At 36.3% G+C, this 18151-nt stretch overlaps 1 protein-coding gene across 2 annotated transcripts in view; it reads left to right on the top strand.

The window, feature by feature from the left end:
- Window positions 1–18151, top strand: part of Lyst (lysosomal trafficking regulator) — a 153167-nt gene that overhangs the window by 78211 nt on the left and 56805 nt on the right. For both annotated transcript variants that reach the window (XM_041630875.1, XM_041630874.1), the window contains 9 exons: window positions 678–1293; window positions 2207–2384; window positions 4774–4943; window positions 6150–6380; window positions 8138–8304; window positions 9016–9168; window positions 12688–12879; window positions 15932–16110; window positions 17702–17908. In XM_041630875.1, the coding sequence (XP_041486809.1) occupies window positions 678–1293; window positions 2207–2384; window positions 4774–4943; window positions 6150–6380; window positions 8138–8304; window positions 9016–9168; window positions 12688–12879; window positions 15932–16110; window positions 17702–17908 (2093 nt within the window). The remainder of the gene's footprint in view (window positions 1–677; window positions 1294–2206; window positions 2385–4773; window positions 4944–6149; window positions 6381–8137; window positions 8305–9015; window positions 9169–12687; window positions 12880–15931; window positions 16111–17701; window positions 17909–18151) is intronic.

Here is an 18151-nt window from a genome sequence, read left to right as displayed (position 1 = left end):
GTACATTTGCAGAAACTACCACTGTAGTAATAAAGTGGTTTACCTATGGCCACTGAACTAACATAACTTTTATTTGAATCAATCATGTCTTATTGTAAAGCCTGAACTCTTTCTTCTTTGTCATGTTAGATCCTATGCCTGATGGACTAAGTAAATTAAATAACTCTGATTCACTGCAACTGAACCCATTAATCCTAATGACTTTAAGCCATTCCATCAATATTGTATTTTATTAAGAAACAGGAAAAGACATGTTTTTGAAAGCTTAACAAAATGTAGTTAAAAGAAAAATAGTTTTTTTGCCAGGTGGTGGTGGCGCATGCCTTTAATCCCAGCACTCGGGAGGCAGAGGCAAGTGAATCTCTGTCAGTTCGAGGCCGGCCTGGTCTACAAGAGCTAGTTCCAGGACAGGCTCCAAAGCTACAGAGAAAGCCTACCTCAAAAACTAAAATTAAAAAAAAAAAAAAAAAGAAAGAAGGAAGGAAAGGAAGGGAAAAGAAGAGAAAGATAGTTTTGGCATGTGTGAATTTCAAGTACTTTTTGTTTACGAAAATTGCCATTTATAGATTTTTTAATAGTGCAAGGCAGGTGGTCTGTTCCATGGTTGTGACTTACAGAAGAAAAGTGGTGCTGTTTAATAGATTTTTAAGTACTATTTTTCTGTCTACACTTACTAGGAGCCAGTTCTTCCAATATCATTCCACAGCGGATGCCTGCCGAAATGGTTCGATCTAGAAGTCTACCAGCATTTCCTATATATTCACCACTAATACAAGCACAAAAACTGGCTGGAAGTTTGGGCAATAGTATTGACAAGTTACTGAATGTTGCGGATGCCCACCCAGAGAAACAGAATCCTTTAGGGAATCCCTACACACTGAAAACAAACAAAGAGGAAGCATTCATCAGTAGCTGTGAATCTGCAAGAACTGTTTGTGAAATGGAAACGCTTCTTGCAGCCCAGGCCTCTGCTAATGGGGTCTCCAGAGGAACACTGGGGTTTCCCATGGCCAGAGTAGACCACAGAGACTTGGGAACCGAACCCAGATCAGATGATGACAGTCCTGGTGATGAGTCCTGCCCACGTCGACCTGATCATCTCAAGGGACTGGCCTCTTTCCAGCGAAGCCACAGCACTATTGCAAGCCTTGGACTTGCATTTCCCTCTCAGAATGGATCTGCAGCTGCTAGTAGGTGGCCGAGCCTTGTAGATAGGCATGCTGATGATTGGGCAAACTTGGCCTTTTCTCCTGCTTATGAGGCAAACTACAACCGAGCTGCAAGTGCTCACAGGTACCCATGTTTTCTTGCCTCAGAATCCCTTCACTAGAAATGCCTTCATTATGCCACTTCTGATCATATTACCTTCTTAATACCAAGCTGAAAGATGCCTTCTCATTCATTTGTTGTTAGATAATACTGAATTCTAAACTCACCCAAAAGCCAAGTAACCAAGAAAAATCTCTTTTGTGGTTTATTAGATAGAAAAATTTTTAGTTCAGAGAAATCATCAGATTGGTGTTCCTAGATCGTGTCCAGGGTCTAGAGTGATGAAACTTTCAGTGATAGTGAATTGTTCACCTATGAGACATTTGAAATGCAGCTGGGAGAATGAAGAACCTTTATTTTTTTAATATATTTTTATTAATTCTTTGAAAATTTTATACATCTAACTCCTCCAAGATCCACCCTTTACTCTCTAACCTTCACCCTTTCGTGTTCTTTTGTAGTTTTTGTTTTAACCCACTAACTCCAGTTTGTGCCGCCTATGTACTCACTGGAGAGTGGTCAACCTACCAGGGCCCGCCCCTCCCTCCCTCCCTCCCTCCCTCCCTCCCTCCCTCCCTCCCTCTCTCCCTCCTTCAGAATATAAGCTATCAATAGATGCTCAGTTAGGGGTAAGACTCATAAGCCCCTCCTGCCTCCATGCTGGGCTGTTGACTTGGATTGTTAACTTCAGATGGTTTAAGTAACATATGTGGCAGCGACGACTGCATTTTAGTCTACTATCTACTGGAAAACATCCAAACATCTATCTTAACAGACAATGGTAAGCTGGTTAAGCGTGCTTAAATTAGGAAGCCCTTTTAAACTTTCTGAGCATGTGTTTTGCATGTTAAAGTTGATTCTCATTGTAGTTCCTAGGGTGTTTTTCATGTGAATTTCCTTCTGATGCTTAGTAAGGCTTTTCTGGTTTTTGTCACAGTGTCACTGAAGACTGTTTGATACCTATCTGTTGTGGGCTATATGAACTCTTAAGTGGAGTTCTTCTTATCCTGCCTGATGCTATGCTTGAAGATGTGATGGACAAGATTATTCAAGCAGATACTCTTCTAGTCCTCGTTAACCACCCATCATCTGCTATCCAACAAGGAGTAATTAAAGTAAGGGCACAGACTACATAAATGATACCTTCGTCAGGAAAATAAATATATGTATAACTTAAATTGTTTAGCCGGGCGGTGATGGCGCACGCCTTTAATCCCAGCACTTGGGAGGCAGAGACAGGCGGATCTCTGTGAGTTCGAGACCAGCCTGGTCTACAGAGCTAGTTCCAGGACAGGCTCCAAAGCCACAAAGAAACCCTGTCTCGAAAAACCAAAAAAAAAAAAAAATATTGTTTAGTATATGTAAAGACTTAAAGCTTATTTTATTTTTAAGAAGAATGAACTGTCATGGCTAGAGAGATGGCTTAGTGGTTAAGAGCACTGGGCTGATCTTACAGAGGTCCCAGGTTCAATTCTCAGCACCCACCCAGTGGTTCACAACCATCTGTAACTCCAGTTCTAGGGCATCTGACACCTTTTTCTTGCCTCTGTGGACACCAGGAACACAGTCTATAAACACACATGCAGACAAGAACCCATATACATTAAAAAGCAAAATAAAATAAAATTAATAAAAAATAACAATCTATAATTTTGTTATTTCATATTGGCATTTTATGTAGTATTCAGTTCAATCGTAAGTCTTTTTTATACATTGATCTGTAACAGTCAGTTTACCAATAAATTCATATATCTTAACAGTAAATCCATTTTACAAAAATTATAGGGATTATGTAGTTTAGTGGAAATCTTTCCTGCAGTGTAGTATCAACTTTTGAACAGTTAAGTCTCAGCTCACCTGTCTCCTTTTTAAAGAGGTCTTCCCTGATTATCATAAGAGAATTACTTCCCTCTGGTCATATTCTTTATTCATATATATATATATATATATATATATCACCTTTTTCTTATTTGTGTACTCATTTTTAATATCTAAAGTTGATATAAACTGTGAGCATCAACATTTGTCCATATTTGTTACAAACTGAATATATACTGTCGAATAAATTAATGTTCCATATGAATGGCTAAAAATGGTTAAAAAGCTAACAAATATTGAAATCTCTTTTAAAGATTCTTATTTTCTTTGATTTGTCTGAATGTAGGTGTTGTTCAGTTTCTTGCAGTTCTAGTATAAAACTGCTATGTGGAATATAAAGGATAATAATATAAGTCCTCACATCAGTGCACTTACTTGTACTAGGAGAAAGTCATTGGCCTGCTAAGTATGATGTCAGGAATTCTGTGGCAGTGTTGATAAAGAATGGGAGCACGAGGAAAGCAAGTCAGTATTATGAGAAAGTAAAGAAGGATTCATGCCAAAAATGCATTTTAATAGTTGGCTGTAGGCTTAGTCAGGTCTTTATGGAGGGTAGTAAATTAAGTATGTTTGGGGAGAGTCCTGTCACCACTGTGGGGGACTGACTGAAAAGGAGGGAGAAGAGCAAGTGATTTGCTACAGACAGCACAGTCCTTCAGAGAGGAAATGACTGTGACAGTGAATTCAGTGCAGCAGAAAACTCAAGAGCTCATGGCCTGGAATTATACAAGTCAGAGGACTCAGATTTGAGAGACTTTTGAAAGAGACAAACCTTCATATTTATATGTGGGGATCAGTAATAGAGAAGCCAAGAGGGTGTTGTGCTTAATCTAGAGGGACGGTTCTATGGTTGATCTAAATTAGTAAATGTGGGAAAGGTGGGTTTAGAAGGAAAAGTAATTAATTGAGTTTTACACATGTTGTATTTAAGGAGTTAAAAAATAAGGGGTAGCAAGGTAGCACCAAGCCTAATAGCATGAGTTTGAGCCCCAGGACCTACGCAGTAGGAGTGAACCAACTCACACATGTTATTCTCTCACTTCCACATGTGCACTGTGGCACACAACTCCACCTCCCCCATACAAAATAAGTAAATAAAGTTTAAAAATTCTGTGAGTGTGTGTGTGTGTGTGTGTGTGCGTGCGTGTGTGTGTATAGTTTCTGAGATTTCTGTTAAGAAAGAAGGAAAGGAAGGAGAGGAGGAAAAAGAAAGAAGTCTTAAGATGGAAATTCAGGCTTTTGCTCAGGATCTCTCAAGAAGTCTAGAAATGGAGGTCTCTGTGTGTGTGTGTGTGTGCAGATATGAAGAAAAATACAGTGCACTGGTTTCTTTCCCTTTGAATTAGACATAATTTTCTGCTTACATTCAACCATGGCTCCCGGAAGACTGCTAGATCCTTTGCTCAGCTACAGAACATCATCAAAGAAGTATTAAATCCCCAAGAAAGTGTCACCACTAACATCCCAGAGTGGCCTGTTAATCTCTATGCACTTGACATGGTTTTCAACTTTCTCTATATGTGGCTATGTATATGAGTAGCAGGTAATACAAATACAAGAATAATATACAGTCTGATTTATACATATTAAATGTTAACATCTAAATGGTCTTAATTTTTTCTTTAGCTGTTACATGCATATATTAACAGAGCATCTAAAGAACAAAGGGACAAGTTCCTGAAGAACCGCGGCTTTTCCTTACTAGCCAACCAGTTATATCTTCATCGGGGAACTCAAGAATTGTTGGAGTGCTTCACTGAAATGTTCTTTGGTCGACACATTGGCCTGGATGAAGAGTGAGTTCTCTGCCATAACTAAGAGATCTTTTGTCTTATATATAAAATTAGGTGATCCTTTGGGATCATCAGAAAAAATTCTATAAATCATTTTCCAGGGAATTAATTTATTATTTTATATATGACAATCTTTTTACGTCTGTCTTGGTGTTTTATTCACTAGTTAGAAACTGGAAACAACTGCAGTAGAAAGTGAAAGTGACAGAAGATTTGGCATATCATGAGAAAGCTACCCTGAAAGAAAGGTGGCCCCTTTAATCTCAATTAGATGATATTTGTGACCCATACAGGACATCCTCAGTCCCCTCAGAATCCTTCCTTGGGATTTCTGGATGTGCTGATTGTTCAGATTTGACTTTGGTGTAATGTTTGAGGATTAACAATACAAGCAAAGATAAAGAAAAAAATTCGCTGAAACTAAAAGTTTGGCACAATTTTTTTTCTGTTTGATAGAGAAAAAATATGTATTTCTTTAGTGTGGTAGACAAATTCAGACCTTGGGGAACTTAGATTATTTACTGTGATCATTTTATTCATATGTGTGTATTGCTGGAGATCAAATCAAGGACCTTATGCATGCCAGGCAAGTGCTGTACTGCTGAGCTAAATCCCAGCCATGGTAATTTTAGTAGTATTTTCATTTGAATGAATTTTTTGTTTTGTTTTGTTTTAGAGCAATTCTGCATTATCTTATTTTAGTCTCACAACACTCTTGTAACGAAATTTGGGCAGACACTATCATACTGATTTGTCGATAAGGAAAATATACAAAATATTTAGAATTCTGCTGCACCACAGAAGCAAGTGATATTAAGTCATGGATGAAAGATTTGTTCATGTGTACTGAGCTATTCTTAGTAGTTCACTGTCACTAAAATAGTTTGTAAATTTTTTCCTTTACACTGTATAGTGCTACATGGCAGATGTTCTTTGAATACAAGATTGTCAGTGGATGAATTCAGATGAATCAATTGAAGTTATGAAATTGTGTGTGTATTTCACCTTAGTATTTATGCATTTTTTTTAGGTTTTGCCTTACTAGATACTATCATCTTTTTTTAAAAAAAAATTACAAATCCTTATTCCCAACACTTTTTTGATAACTTTAAAATCAGGTTAAAAACAGCTTTGTGGTGTCAAACATATTTTTCCAGTTTGTGTCTGACTGCTCCTAACATGCTCTTCCCTGTATCTTATTTATTACAGATTTGATCTGGAGGAGGTGAAACACATGGAACTTTTCCAAAAATGGTCTATCATTCCAGTACTGGGACTAATAGAGACCTCTCTCTATGACAATATACTCTTGCATAATGCTCTCTTACTTCTTCTTCAAGTCTTAAACTCTTGTTCTAAGGTAGCAGACATGTTGTTGGATAATGGTCTACTCTATGTGTTGTGTAATACAGTAGCAGCCCTGAATGGATTAGAAAAGAAGTAAGTTTATTAAATTGCATCTGATAATTTAAATTACATCTAATTAAAATTACATCTGATAAGATCATTAGACTGTTACCTTAAAGAATTGATTTGTTTTAGCCAGGTAATGGTGGTGCACGCCTTTAATTCCGGCACTTGGGAGGCAAAGACAGGAAGATCTCAGTGAGTTCGAGGCTAGTCTTGTCTACAAGAGTTAGTTCCAGGAGAGGTACCAAAGCTACACAGAGAAAGCCTGTCTCAAAAAAACAAAAGAAAAAAAAAGAGTTGATTTGTTTTGTAAAACTTTCAAAGAATTTCTTTCCCACAAAATTAAGTTAACTTGGAGATGGCATGTTTTCATCTCCAAGATGAAATGTTTGATTAAGAATAGTTTGCTTATATGACTTGGTTTTGAGCATTTAGAATTGAAGACGGTAAGTTTACTCTCAGGTATGTTTATCAAGCTTCCACTATAGTCTCTGTAGTTCAACTCCCTCTCCCCTCAGTTAGGAATAGATCAGATAGAGCTACAGAACTCACTGATCCACTTGCAGCTCAGGAACAGCAGAGAACGTGTCTCATCTCTTTTAACTCACTTGCTGCTGTATCACTGATACTATGGTCAGTTTATGATAGTATGTTCTCACTGCTAGTACAAGCTAACTTCTAATAGTCAAAAGGACACTTACAAAGGGCTGCCTGCCAGTTGAGTAAGAGCTTTGAAAAGTAAATTCTTAATTAGATTCTGTGCTTTTGATGTCTCCACATCTGATATAGTTACCATTTTATTAGCATAATTTTAAAATAGGAATCTGTAGATGCACCATCTTATTGTACACCAAAGCACTAAATGTTGTCCATATTTTCACAGAGTACAGAACATATCTGTATCCAGTGATTGTCTGGGGCAAAGATAGACTCCTTATACTCACTAAGTTCAGCTTTCACTGGGCACTTATTATATATAGGGTTCATGTGCTTGTGCATATGAAAAGTAAAAACACAAAGTATTGTATTTCCTCAGCACATTTAGTATTGATTGCACTGCAAAAAATTGGTAAAGATTGGAAGATGCCTATAGGTTTGTTCTGAAAATAGTTTTTCCTAAAAATAAATCATACTGATAGTCCCTGTGTGATACTGTATTAATTGACCCTAAGAAACTTATATTTCTAACCCTTACTTAATTTGAAAAAAACTAAATATAGAAAGTATTTGAGCCTGTGTCATATACCTGAGTAGATCATCAAGGTTAAACTTGTGGGCATAGTAGCTGATTCATATTTATTGTGTGTTTATAAGTAATTAATACACGTTCAAGCTTATTATCCTTCATTCAAGTTCAGGATAACTTTAAACTTATAATCCCTAAAATGAATTTATACAGCTGAAATGCAGAGAGATTAATTAATCAGTTCAAATTGACTAACCCTTAGTTTTGTTACTACACCTTATTCTTCACCCTTCATGTAGGCTAGGAACCTGTGTGAGTATTCCCTTAGTATCTTGTGTTAATCTCTATCTGCTGTATCTGATGCACTCCTAACTTATCTAATTCTCTGCAAGACTGTAGTTTTGACAGGACTCAAAATGTCTTTTTCCATTCCTAGTGTACAGGGTGTATTGCTCACCATAGGGTAAGCAAAAATAAGTATTGCATGAATGCATACTGATAGCATAGAATTTAACCAGCTCTTTGTCTTAAATTGTTGGCTATTTTACTTATAAATGTCTTGGGTTTTTTGTTTGTTTGTTTTGTTTTTGGCTCATTTTAGCATTCCTTTGAACGAATACAAATTGCTTGCCTGTGATATACAGCAACTTCTCATAGCAGTTACAATTCACGCTTGCAGTTCCTCGGGCTCACAGTATTTTAGAGTTATTGAAGACCTTATTGTACTTCTTGGCTATCTTCAGAATAGCAAAAACAAGAGGACACAAAGTAAGAATCAATTTTTAAGAAATTTTTCTCATAATTCTTTTACTGAAAGTTTAAACTTAATTTTGTGTTGGTATTGTTATTAAAAAGCAGCCTTTGGATGGTTGAAAATAGAGTGATTGATGACGTGATATAATTAGTTTCTGGCAATATATTACTGGCAGAAACTAATAACATTTTTTTAACCGAGTAGAATGCAAAGGCTTATGTGGAAGAGGAATGATCTTTAATTTTCTTTAATTGGAGCTAATAAAGTCACTGAAACCTGAAAGCATGCGGATTATTGAAGCTTTTACTTTATACAAAATTACTGATTTTGAAAGTTATTTAAATGAAATACATTTATGTTTGTTATTTTTTAATTCAAATTTCTATAGTAAGGCTGAGTATGATGATACATATTCAAAGTGTAGAGACAGGAGGATCAGGAGTTCAAGTTCATCTTCAGCTACATAGCAAGTTAACAATCAGCCTGGGATACAGGAGACATTGTTTGTCTCAAATAAAATAACAAAAAATTTATAGTGCCCGTAGAGGAATTTTCTTTAACATTATTTTTAACTTATGTCTAAGTTCTTTTCGTTTTGATATTGAATATTGTGGTTTGTTTAGATATTGAATATTACATACCTTATATAGTAGATGATATATTAATTTAGTTAAAATATTCAAACAATGATAGCTTGAAAACATTCTCGTCTCTTCTGGGTTTAGATATGGCTTTGGCCCTGCAGCTTAGAGTTCTCCAGGCTGCTTTGGAATTTATAAGGAGCACAGCCAATCATGACTCTGAAAATCCAGTAGATACAGTCCAGTCGCCTTCTGCTCACCACCATGTAGTGTCTCAGAAGCGGAGAAGCATTGCTGGTGAGTATTAAAATGGCATTTTAATAATTACACATTGAAGGCAGCTATACTCTCCTGTATTCTGATGTCATTTGCATTAAAAGTATTTTTCTTGCTTGGCATGGAGGCACATGCCTTTAATCCCAGCAATATGGAAACAGAGGCAGGTATGTGTCTGGGAGTTTGAGGCTAGCCCTATCTAACATACCAAGTCTCATCTCCAAGGAATTAAACTGTATTTCTTGGTTTAAAAAAAAATTAAAATTATAGCTGGGCAGTGGTGGTACACGCCTTTAATCCCAGCACTCGGGAGGCAGAGGCAGAGGCAGGTAGATCTCTGAGTTTGAGACTAGCATGGTCTACAAGAGCTAGTTCCAGGACAGGCTCCAAAGCTACAGAGAAACCATGTCTTAATCCCCCCCCCAAAGAATCTAATTATAAAATCTGAGAGAGTTTTCCTTTCAGCAGAACCATTGTACCAGAAGACGCTGTACAAATCTTGTCCAGGTTTTATCCTAATGGAAGTCATCAGGTTTTTAGGAGGTGCATGATATAATCAGATAGATGTTCATTGTATAGAGAGAACTTTGACTTCTGTGAGGAGTATGGACTAGAAGAAGCAAAGTGCAGAATCCAGGCAGATAGGAGTATCTTGCAAATGAATAGAAAACACATGGTGTCAGAGCTTTCTGTGAATTTGTGTGAATCATCAAATGATAAATGCTGGTACATTTTCCACAAAAACTGCTGCTTCTTTTATAGAAACATAAACTAGAAAGATAACCTAGGATCTATGTTCATATACACATAAACATACATATGTGTCTATTATCTATATACAGTGGATATACATAATTATGTGATAGAATGTAATAGTAGTTTAGCTGCTGCTTAGAACATAGTATCTGCAGTAGCTGTTTTATACACACACTTGGATACATATGAACAAAGTGCTTGGTATATTTCTTGGAGTTACTCTCACAGTTTTAAAGGCTTTTAAGTTCAGACCTTTCTCCCCTTGTACTAATTTTCATCTTTGGGTTCAATGCTATGCAAAATTTTAAAGCCATGTGATGAAAAGCCCACACATAGAAAATACGTCTAAATATGTTTGTAGTAATATGTTTAAATTATGATAAGTCAAACTTACAAAATGTTCATGTAACTAAACTTGCTGCCCCTATGTAGTCTTCCTTGTTGAATGTCTGGACAGAGTCTCTCTTCTTGAACCACTCCCCCCATTTTATATGTCTTCTGTCCCACGTAAAAATTGTGTCCTTTTCCATTTCTAACTGTAGTGGTCACTTCCTATATTCCATGGCATGGAATCTTGTTTCTCTAGCAGTATCACTTGTAGGTTTTATATTCTTAAATTCACAGAGGAGGTAGACATTGTTATGTTCCAGATCAGTCTTCGTTCAGCCTCACATGTGGATCATTCTGTTGGGCAGTCCTGAGTTCCTGTCAGCCCAGTGAATGGGGCCAGATTCAGACTTTTCACACATGCGCACACACAGAGAGAGAGAAGGTGGTGGTGGTGGGGAAGAGATGGGAGGATATTTTTGCCTAAATGGTATCATTCTCTACCAACTGTTTATAAAATAACTTCTATTTCTGATCAGTATAGACATCCTTTCACATTAAAGAGCACAAATGTCCTTTAATGGATGTTTGGTAGTTCCTGTATTGTGTGTTGTGATCTTCCCTAGCTTTTTTACTTTGAGCTTTTGCCATTATAAACAAGATCATAATATACAGTTTTTTCAACTAAAAAACTTTAAATATTATCTTCAATACTTAAAAATAGAGGAAGTAGTAGAGTATTATTCGAGATGATATATATCCATGTAAAGTATCATTCATACAGATAGATAATAGATTAGTATAATTAGCACACAAATGAATTTCCTTTGTATTTTAACCAATAAAAATAATATCAACATGAAATATGCTTTATTCTTTTGAGGGATGAGATAAATATTGCATTTATATCCATTATTTAATTAATGTTCTTGATAAAAATGCTCTTCATTCATTCAACCATTAAATAATTAATGTGCACCAGCCACGTACATAGAACTGGAGGGAATGATGGATGAGCATATAAGCAAATGTATGACTATAGTGTCAGATAGTGATAAATATCTTCCTGTGACATAGCTCTGCTTTATTTTTTTAATATATATCTTCTAACAAGGAAACTGGGGCTTAGAGAAAGGAGTGCTAAAGACTTCCCCTGGCCATGTGGCTCTAAAGCATGAGTGCTGAAGTACACGTCTGCACTCACAAATAAAGACCGTGTGAGACTCTTACTCAGTGTCTTACTGCCTTGTCTTGCCCGGGGTATGTTTGTCATTGGATTCTACATAAAGAATCTGTGGATAATGTGAGGATGAATTGACCTTGAAGATTAGAAATATTGTCCAACAATAATATTTTTAATATCTCCAAGGATAATTTTCTTTTTTCTTTTTTTTTGCCTGAAAGGTGACTCTACCCACCAAAATTATTAACTGATTAAAAATACTTACTAGCAGACAATCTAAAAAAACTATTAAAAATTTAAATATCATGTAGGGTGAGTCATTAAAACCTGTAATAGTTTAGTTAGATGCAAGTAATTTGTAAAAACAAGTTGTTGATGGAAATTGATATTTGTTTTCATAATTTAAAACAAAGGTTCAATTCCAGTGAAGGGTTCTGTTACTCCTCATATACCAAGACGTCATTTTGGTTCCTATGGCCAGCTTCCGATGCCCTTCTTCAGTCCATTAAATCAAGAATCCTCCCCGCTCTCTCCTGGATGCACCATGTGTGCAGCGCTTCCCAGAGCAGGTGCAGTAAGCGCAGGAACAAACAGCACTTTGCCTTGTTCAGTCTGGGGAGGTGTTTCTTCTCAGGAAATGCTTCCCAAATGATGCGTTTACCCCAATCATTGTACTGACAAATTGCTGGGCTTGTTACTACTTTGTGATTTCTTCACTCTTGCTGACTGATTTCTTATTTGTCATTATGTGTAATTTTCCAAACTATAAGATTCAACAGGGATTACCAGGGCATGGTAACATTATTACTAAATTATTATGGTCATGATCATCTCCTCATCCTCTTTCTCCTCCTTTTCTTCTTCTCTCTTCTCCTTCTTCTTCTTCTTTTTTAACCTAAATGTCTTATTCTTTAAAACTGTTGATGATTTTGGAATACAAGGAAGTGAAACAGTGCAAATAGTCGATCAGGTGTCAAAGCCACAGAAGCCCATCTGATACTCTGAGTTTTTCAGAAGACTCAGACTTGGACAAATGATTAGCATCCTCCTGTGTCACTGGCTTCAATGCTGTTATTTTGGACTTTAAATCAGTAGTACTGTTGCACTTCTTTGGAGAAGGAAAAGTGCTAACTTCTCTTACTCTTTTTCCTTAATATAAATTAATTTTGTAATAAAAAGTTTTTCTTTTCATGACAAGTAATCAAAAAATTATAGTAAAAATAAGTTCATTGGCCATCATTTACTGTGGCATTGGATAATTTATGTACTTGAAGGTCCTCGAAAATTCCCCCTGGCTCAGACAGAGTCTCTCCTAATGAAGATGCGCTCGGTGGCCAGTGATGAGCTACACACTATGATGCAGAGGAGGATGAGCCAGGAGCACCCCAGCCAGGCCTCGGAGGCAGAGCTCGCCCAGAGACTGCAGAGACTCATCATCTTGGCTGTGAACAGGATCATTTACCAAGGTCAGAACTCAGTTTTCTCCCTTTCAATGCAGATTTACAGGTTTAAATATGTCAGATGGAGGTGATTAGGTTTGCTTTTTTAAGATGTTATTTTTTCTCTTCTGGAGCCTTATGTCAGAGACTAATACCCTACTTCTTAATGTGTTAAGTACTAGTCTGTGTTAGCCATTGATTTCAAAACAATATTTTTTTCAGCTTTTCTTTTGACAAAGTAATATATTCATGGGCTATTATTAGAAATAATAAAGAGATCCTACAGTTTTTCCCCATGGAATCTTGCAAAATTAAAATACAGTGGCACTCTCAGTAAGGAGACATGGATATAGTCAAGGAGGACATTTTCATCCCCAGAAAGAATTGCCATGTTGCCTTTTTATGGTCAAACTCACTTTCTTCCTCCTCAGCCCCTATCTACCTCCAATTTACCTTGCATTTCTGTATTTTTACAATGTTTTTAGGAGACAGCCAGACACAGTGATTTGTGCCTGTGGCGATCCCAGCACTGAGGTGGGAGAACTGTTTGAACCTAAGATGTAGTAGCAACAAAAGTATTATAGCTGTGTTCAATGGTGCATACTTGTGAAGACTGAGGCTGTAAGATCACAAGTTTGAGGCCACACACACACAATTATATCAGGACTGATGAGTATTCCCTAACATTATCATTCGATAAGTTACCATTTGGTATATATACCAAACCATCAAGTTGCATACTTTATATATAAAATATAATTTCTTTCAGTAAAATTGAAAAATTAAAGCACCATCAGTGAGTCAGAATAGAACTCTAAAAACCATTCAAGGAGTCTGGAGAGATGGCTCAGAGTTAAGAGCACTTGTTGCTCTTGCAGAGGACCCAGGTTCTGTTCTAGCACCCATATGGTGGCTCACAACCATTTGTAACTTTAGTTCCAGGGAATCTGATGCCTTCTTCTGACCTCTGAGAGCACCAGGCATGTATGTGGTGCACAGATATACATGTAGGCCTAACATTCATGAAGATAAAAATAAAATTTTCTTAAAAATCTTAAAAAATTTGTTTAAAGAATTATTCTGGTAACCCAAGGAAGATAGGAAGAAAGAAGTAATCGTCTGCCCATAAAAACATATGGCAAGCCCAAGGGGAATTTTGTGACTGTGTTTCTGCTTTAACTTTTTAAATTTATATTTTTAACAACAGACTTCCATACTAAATCCAAACTGAACCAAGATTATCACATTATAGCATTAAAAGACTAGTGCATGTAGCTATCTATCCCAGATCCATCTAATCTGTGCCATGTGGCCTTTCAATTGATTTGTACAGGAGTCGAATGGTCTTAGTAATTTCTAGCACTTTTCATCTTCATTAGCAAATTTGACCTTTACAATTTCGTAACTGAAATACTTTTAAATACCTATATTGTTTTAAGTGAATTCACTGTTTGATCACATTTTATCTATTTTATTTAGTACATCTACCACATTTATACTATGGTAACATAGTAATACAGATTTTAAAATTTTTATTTTTGTTTGTTTGTGTGAAACAATCTCTACAATCCCTGTCTGTCCTGGAACTCATTACGCAGGCCAAGATGGCCTCAAACTCACAGATATCTACCTGCTTCCCAAGTGCTGGGAATAAAGGCATGTACCAGTATACCTGACTAGAGGATTTTTTATAAATTTAATTAAAATATATCATTTTTCCCCTTTCTTTCCTACCTTCAGCTCTTCCCGTGTCTCTCCCTTTCTGCTCCCTCTCGAATTCATGCCTTCTTTTTTATGCAACTTGCTGAATCCATTTAGTATTGCTTTATGTATATGTTTTCAGTACTGATTACTTGGTTTTGGATAACCATTGAAGTGCTCATCTCAGGGGAAGGCTAAATCTCCTCCTCTCAATAGTTGTTTATTGCCTGTAACTTTTCATCTAGGAGTAGTGCTCTGCAGTTTCTCCCATCTACTTTGATGTGTCAACTGTTGTTGTCATTGTTCAGGTCTTGTTTAAGCAATCATATTGTTGAACTTTCTTGAGTGCAACTTCCCTGTAATATCTAGAAGATACTATCTTACAGAAGACTTCCTGGTCTTCTGGCTCTTACAATTTTTCTACCCTAAGTTCCACAATGTTCTCTAAGCTGTAGGTATAAGGTTGTGTTGTAGATGTATCAATTGGGGTTGGGTACCTCATGATCAGTTGTTCTGTTCATTTTGGTTAATTGTGACTTTCTGAAATGATCTTCATCTGCTGCAAAAAGAAGCTTCTTTAATGAGGGGTGAGAGCTACACTCTTCTGTGAGTACAAGGATAACTATTTAGAATGTGGTTAGAAATTACACTGGTTTAAGAAAATGGCAGTTGCAGGTTTTCTTCCAAAATCCATGGCATCACTAGCCGCTGGCAGTTGACTAGATTTATAGTATCCAGCATGATTTCTCTCCTTTAACAGCCCTTAAATCCAGTTTGATAGCTGTTGATTACTGCCTAGATATACCTTCAAGAATATCTTGCTGTGCTGGTCATTGTGGTTTATAGGTGTCACAGCTGGATTGCTTTCCTTTCTTGGCAGCTGGAATAGCATTTTCCTGTATAATGACAGCTAGTACTTAGGAAGGAGGCTTTCAGGTCAGATCCAGCTAGTCTTCAAAATCCTGTGTCTACAGTGCATGGTATCTTCAGTAATAGGGACTTATCTTTAGACTTCTGGAAGGCAACCAAGAACAACAGCAGTAACTCATATTGTTTTGGGAGTCTCTTGGTCTCTTCTAACCAGCAACTTGAAAGGGGAGGTTTTTCATGCCCAGTACCAAGGTTTTTATTAGACTTTTTAGGTTAGGTTTTGTATATGGCTTTTGGAGATCCCAAGTGGCATAACTTCATTAAAATATACACAGTTATATGTATTATATGTAATTTTAGGTAAATATAAAATTATTTTCTATGGCTATATTAAATATCCTCAGGTTATTTATCCTACCTCTTTTCCATAGAAGGTAATTTTACCAACATCATTACTATATGTATATAATCAGTGAGTTAACTAATTTTTAATTTTTTTAATTTAAAGAGTTGAATTTAGATATTATTGACATTTTGAGAACTCCAGAAAATGCAGCCCAAAGCAAGACCTCAGTTTCCCAGACTGAAATTTCTGAAGAAGATATGCGTCACGAGCAACCTTCTATATGCAGTCCATTTCAGAGAGAAATGTTCACATATCTGGTAGATGGATTCAAAGTGTCTATTGTAAGTACCTTAGTGAATTAGAAGTGTCCTTTTACAGAAACTGAATAGAGGGCTACATGTCTCAACTGTGAGTTTCCAAAATCATATTTCTTCTTGCTGTTCAGCATTTTTCTGCAGTCAAAACAATTTGAATTAGTTATTCCATTTTGTTTTTTGTTGTTGTTTTTTATTTTGGAGGTATTTGTTTTGCCTTGTTTTGTTTTGTTTGTTTGTTTGAAGTAAGAATTCACTATGTAGCTTATGTTGACTTTGAACTTAACATTTCCATGTCTCAGACTCCTGCTAATTGAGATTGCAGGTGTGTGCCATTATACCTGGCATAGACTTTCAATAATAGAATAATATATTTTGCTGACTTTCTTGTTACAAAATGAAGAACCTCATGTAGCATCAGGGAAGAGTAAGGTTTTGATGATTACTGTGGCTGTAAATGAATATACTGTTTTTTAAAGGCTTTATTTATAGCTACATTCTTGAATTTTTTAATTAATATAATGTTTGGGTCTTGGAATAAACATATCTGGTACCTTCAAAATAATATAGAGAATATTGATGGGTGTCTGACTTCACTTACTATCATCTCACTTGAGTTTCTTTAGATCATTTATATTTGACTGTGGGGAACAAATTGATCAGTTCACTATGTCAGTAGTACCAAAAGCCAGTCTAATTCTAGAATGCCATGAGTCATCACTGTCAATCACTGAATCTGAACTAGATTTTAGTGTCCGTCTCTGATCATTAAATAAACTGTAGAGGCACTTAGAATTCAATCACTCAGACATAAGGTCTTAAGAGTAGGAATAATTGGAAAGCCTTTCTGAAGTTCTGGGTAATCTCTAAAATATAATAATTCCAATATTAAGCCCAGGTGGCTTGGTCAATACTAGACTACTGGTAGAGCTACAGTTAAAATAAACATGTTGGGTATACATTAGGGAAAATTGATCAATTTCTATATAGTTCTAAATTTGTAACTATTGTAATTAGTGTGGTAAAAAGTCTGACTCAACTTTATTATGAGTTCCTTGTCTTTTATATTGTAAAATCAAGGTGACCTTACTTACCATTGTTCTCTTGTTGTTTTGATTTGATTTTAATTGACAATATGTAATCCCTTGGTCATTTTTGAAAAATGACTCATGACATTAGCTTCTCTTTCTGTGCTTATCTCTTTTTGTACTTGTGGCAAAAATATATAAAGTTCTGAATATTATTTAAATCTGTCTCTTAAACTCTCATTTGTGTAGATATGTGTATGAGTGTCTAATTTAGAATATTAAGTCTAGAATGAATCATGGTCTATTGTCTTCCTTGAGTTGTGTCAAATTAGTATATTATTGCTTAAGAAGTCTGATCCTGAACTGTGCAGCTTGCTCAGCAGGTAAAAACACTACACAAATGTTGACCACCTGATATTGATCCCTAGAGCTCATATGAAAGTAGAAAAAGAGAACCCAACCCCACGAAGTTGTCCTTTGACCCCCATATGCATGCTGTGGCACACACTGTCCCTCACACAATACATCTGCTACTAATAATATTTAGTTTTTTTAAAGTCTGATCCCAATTCACGCCTATTTTGACTTAGGGTTCAAATAAAACCAGTGGTTATAAGCAACAGTGGACCAAAATCTTGGGGTCTTGTAAAGAAACTTTCCGAGTCCAGCTTGGAAGACTGCTAGCACATATTTTGTCACCAACCCATACTGTCGAAGAAAGGAAGCAAATATTTGAAATAGTTCATGAACCAGCTCATCAAGATATACTTCGAGACTGCCTTAGCCCATCCCCACAAGTAAGTATCTTAGCTTACTGTGTCTGTTTTTGTTGTTGAGAGCTCTTCACTCTCCTGTTCTCTACTAGACAGCTTGTCCTCTAAAGGACTGTTCTTCATGCCTTTTGTTAGCTGCACGCAAGCTTTCTTCTGTTGGCTTTCTCCTCGGGTTGGAAAGCTCACAGCTGCTTTTCCCATTCAACTCCTTTGTAATGAATTCTCTTCCTTTCAAGATAGTTCTCCTCACTGTCCCTTGCAACCTCT

This window comes from Microtus oregoni, unplaced genomic scaffold (genome assembly GCF_018167655.1).
Source record: "Microtus oregoni isolate MIOR12 unplaced genomic scaffold, Mior012 000035F_ref0000213, whole genome shotgun sequence".
Lineage (NCBI taxonomy): Eukaryota > Metazoa > Chordata > Mammalia > Rodentia > Cricetidae > Microtus > Microtus oregoni.
Note: the sequence above shows the minus strand (reverse complement) of the source record. Positions and strands in the feature narration are given on the sequence as shown.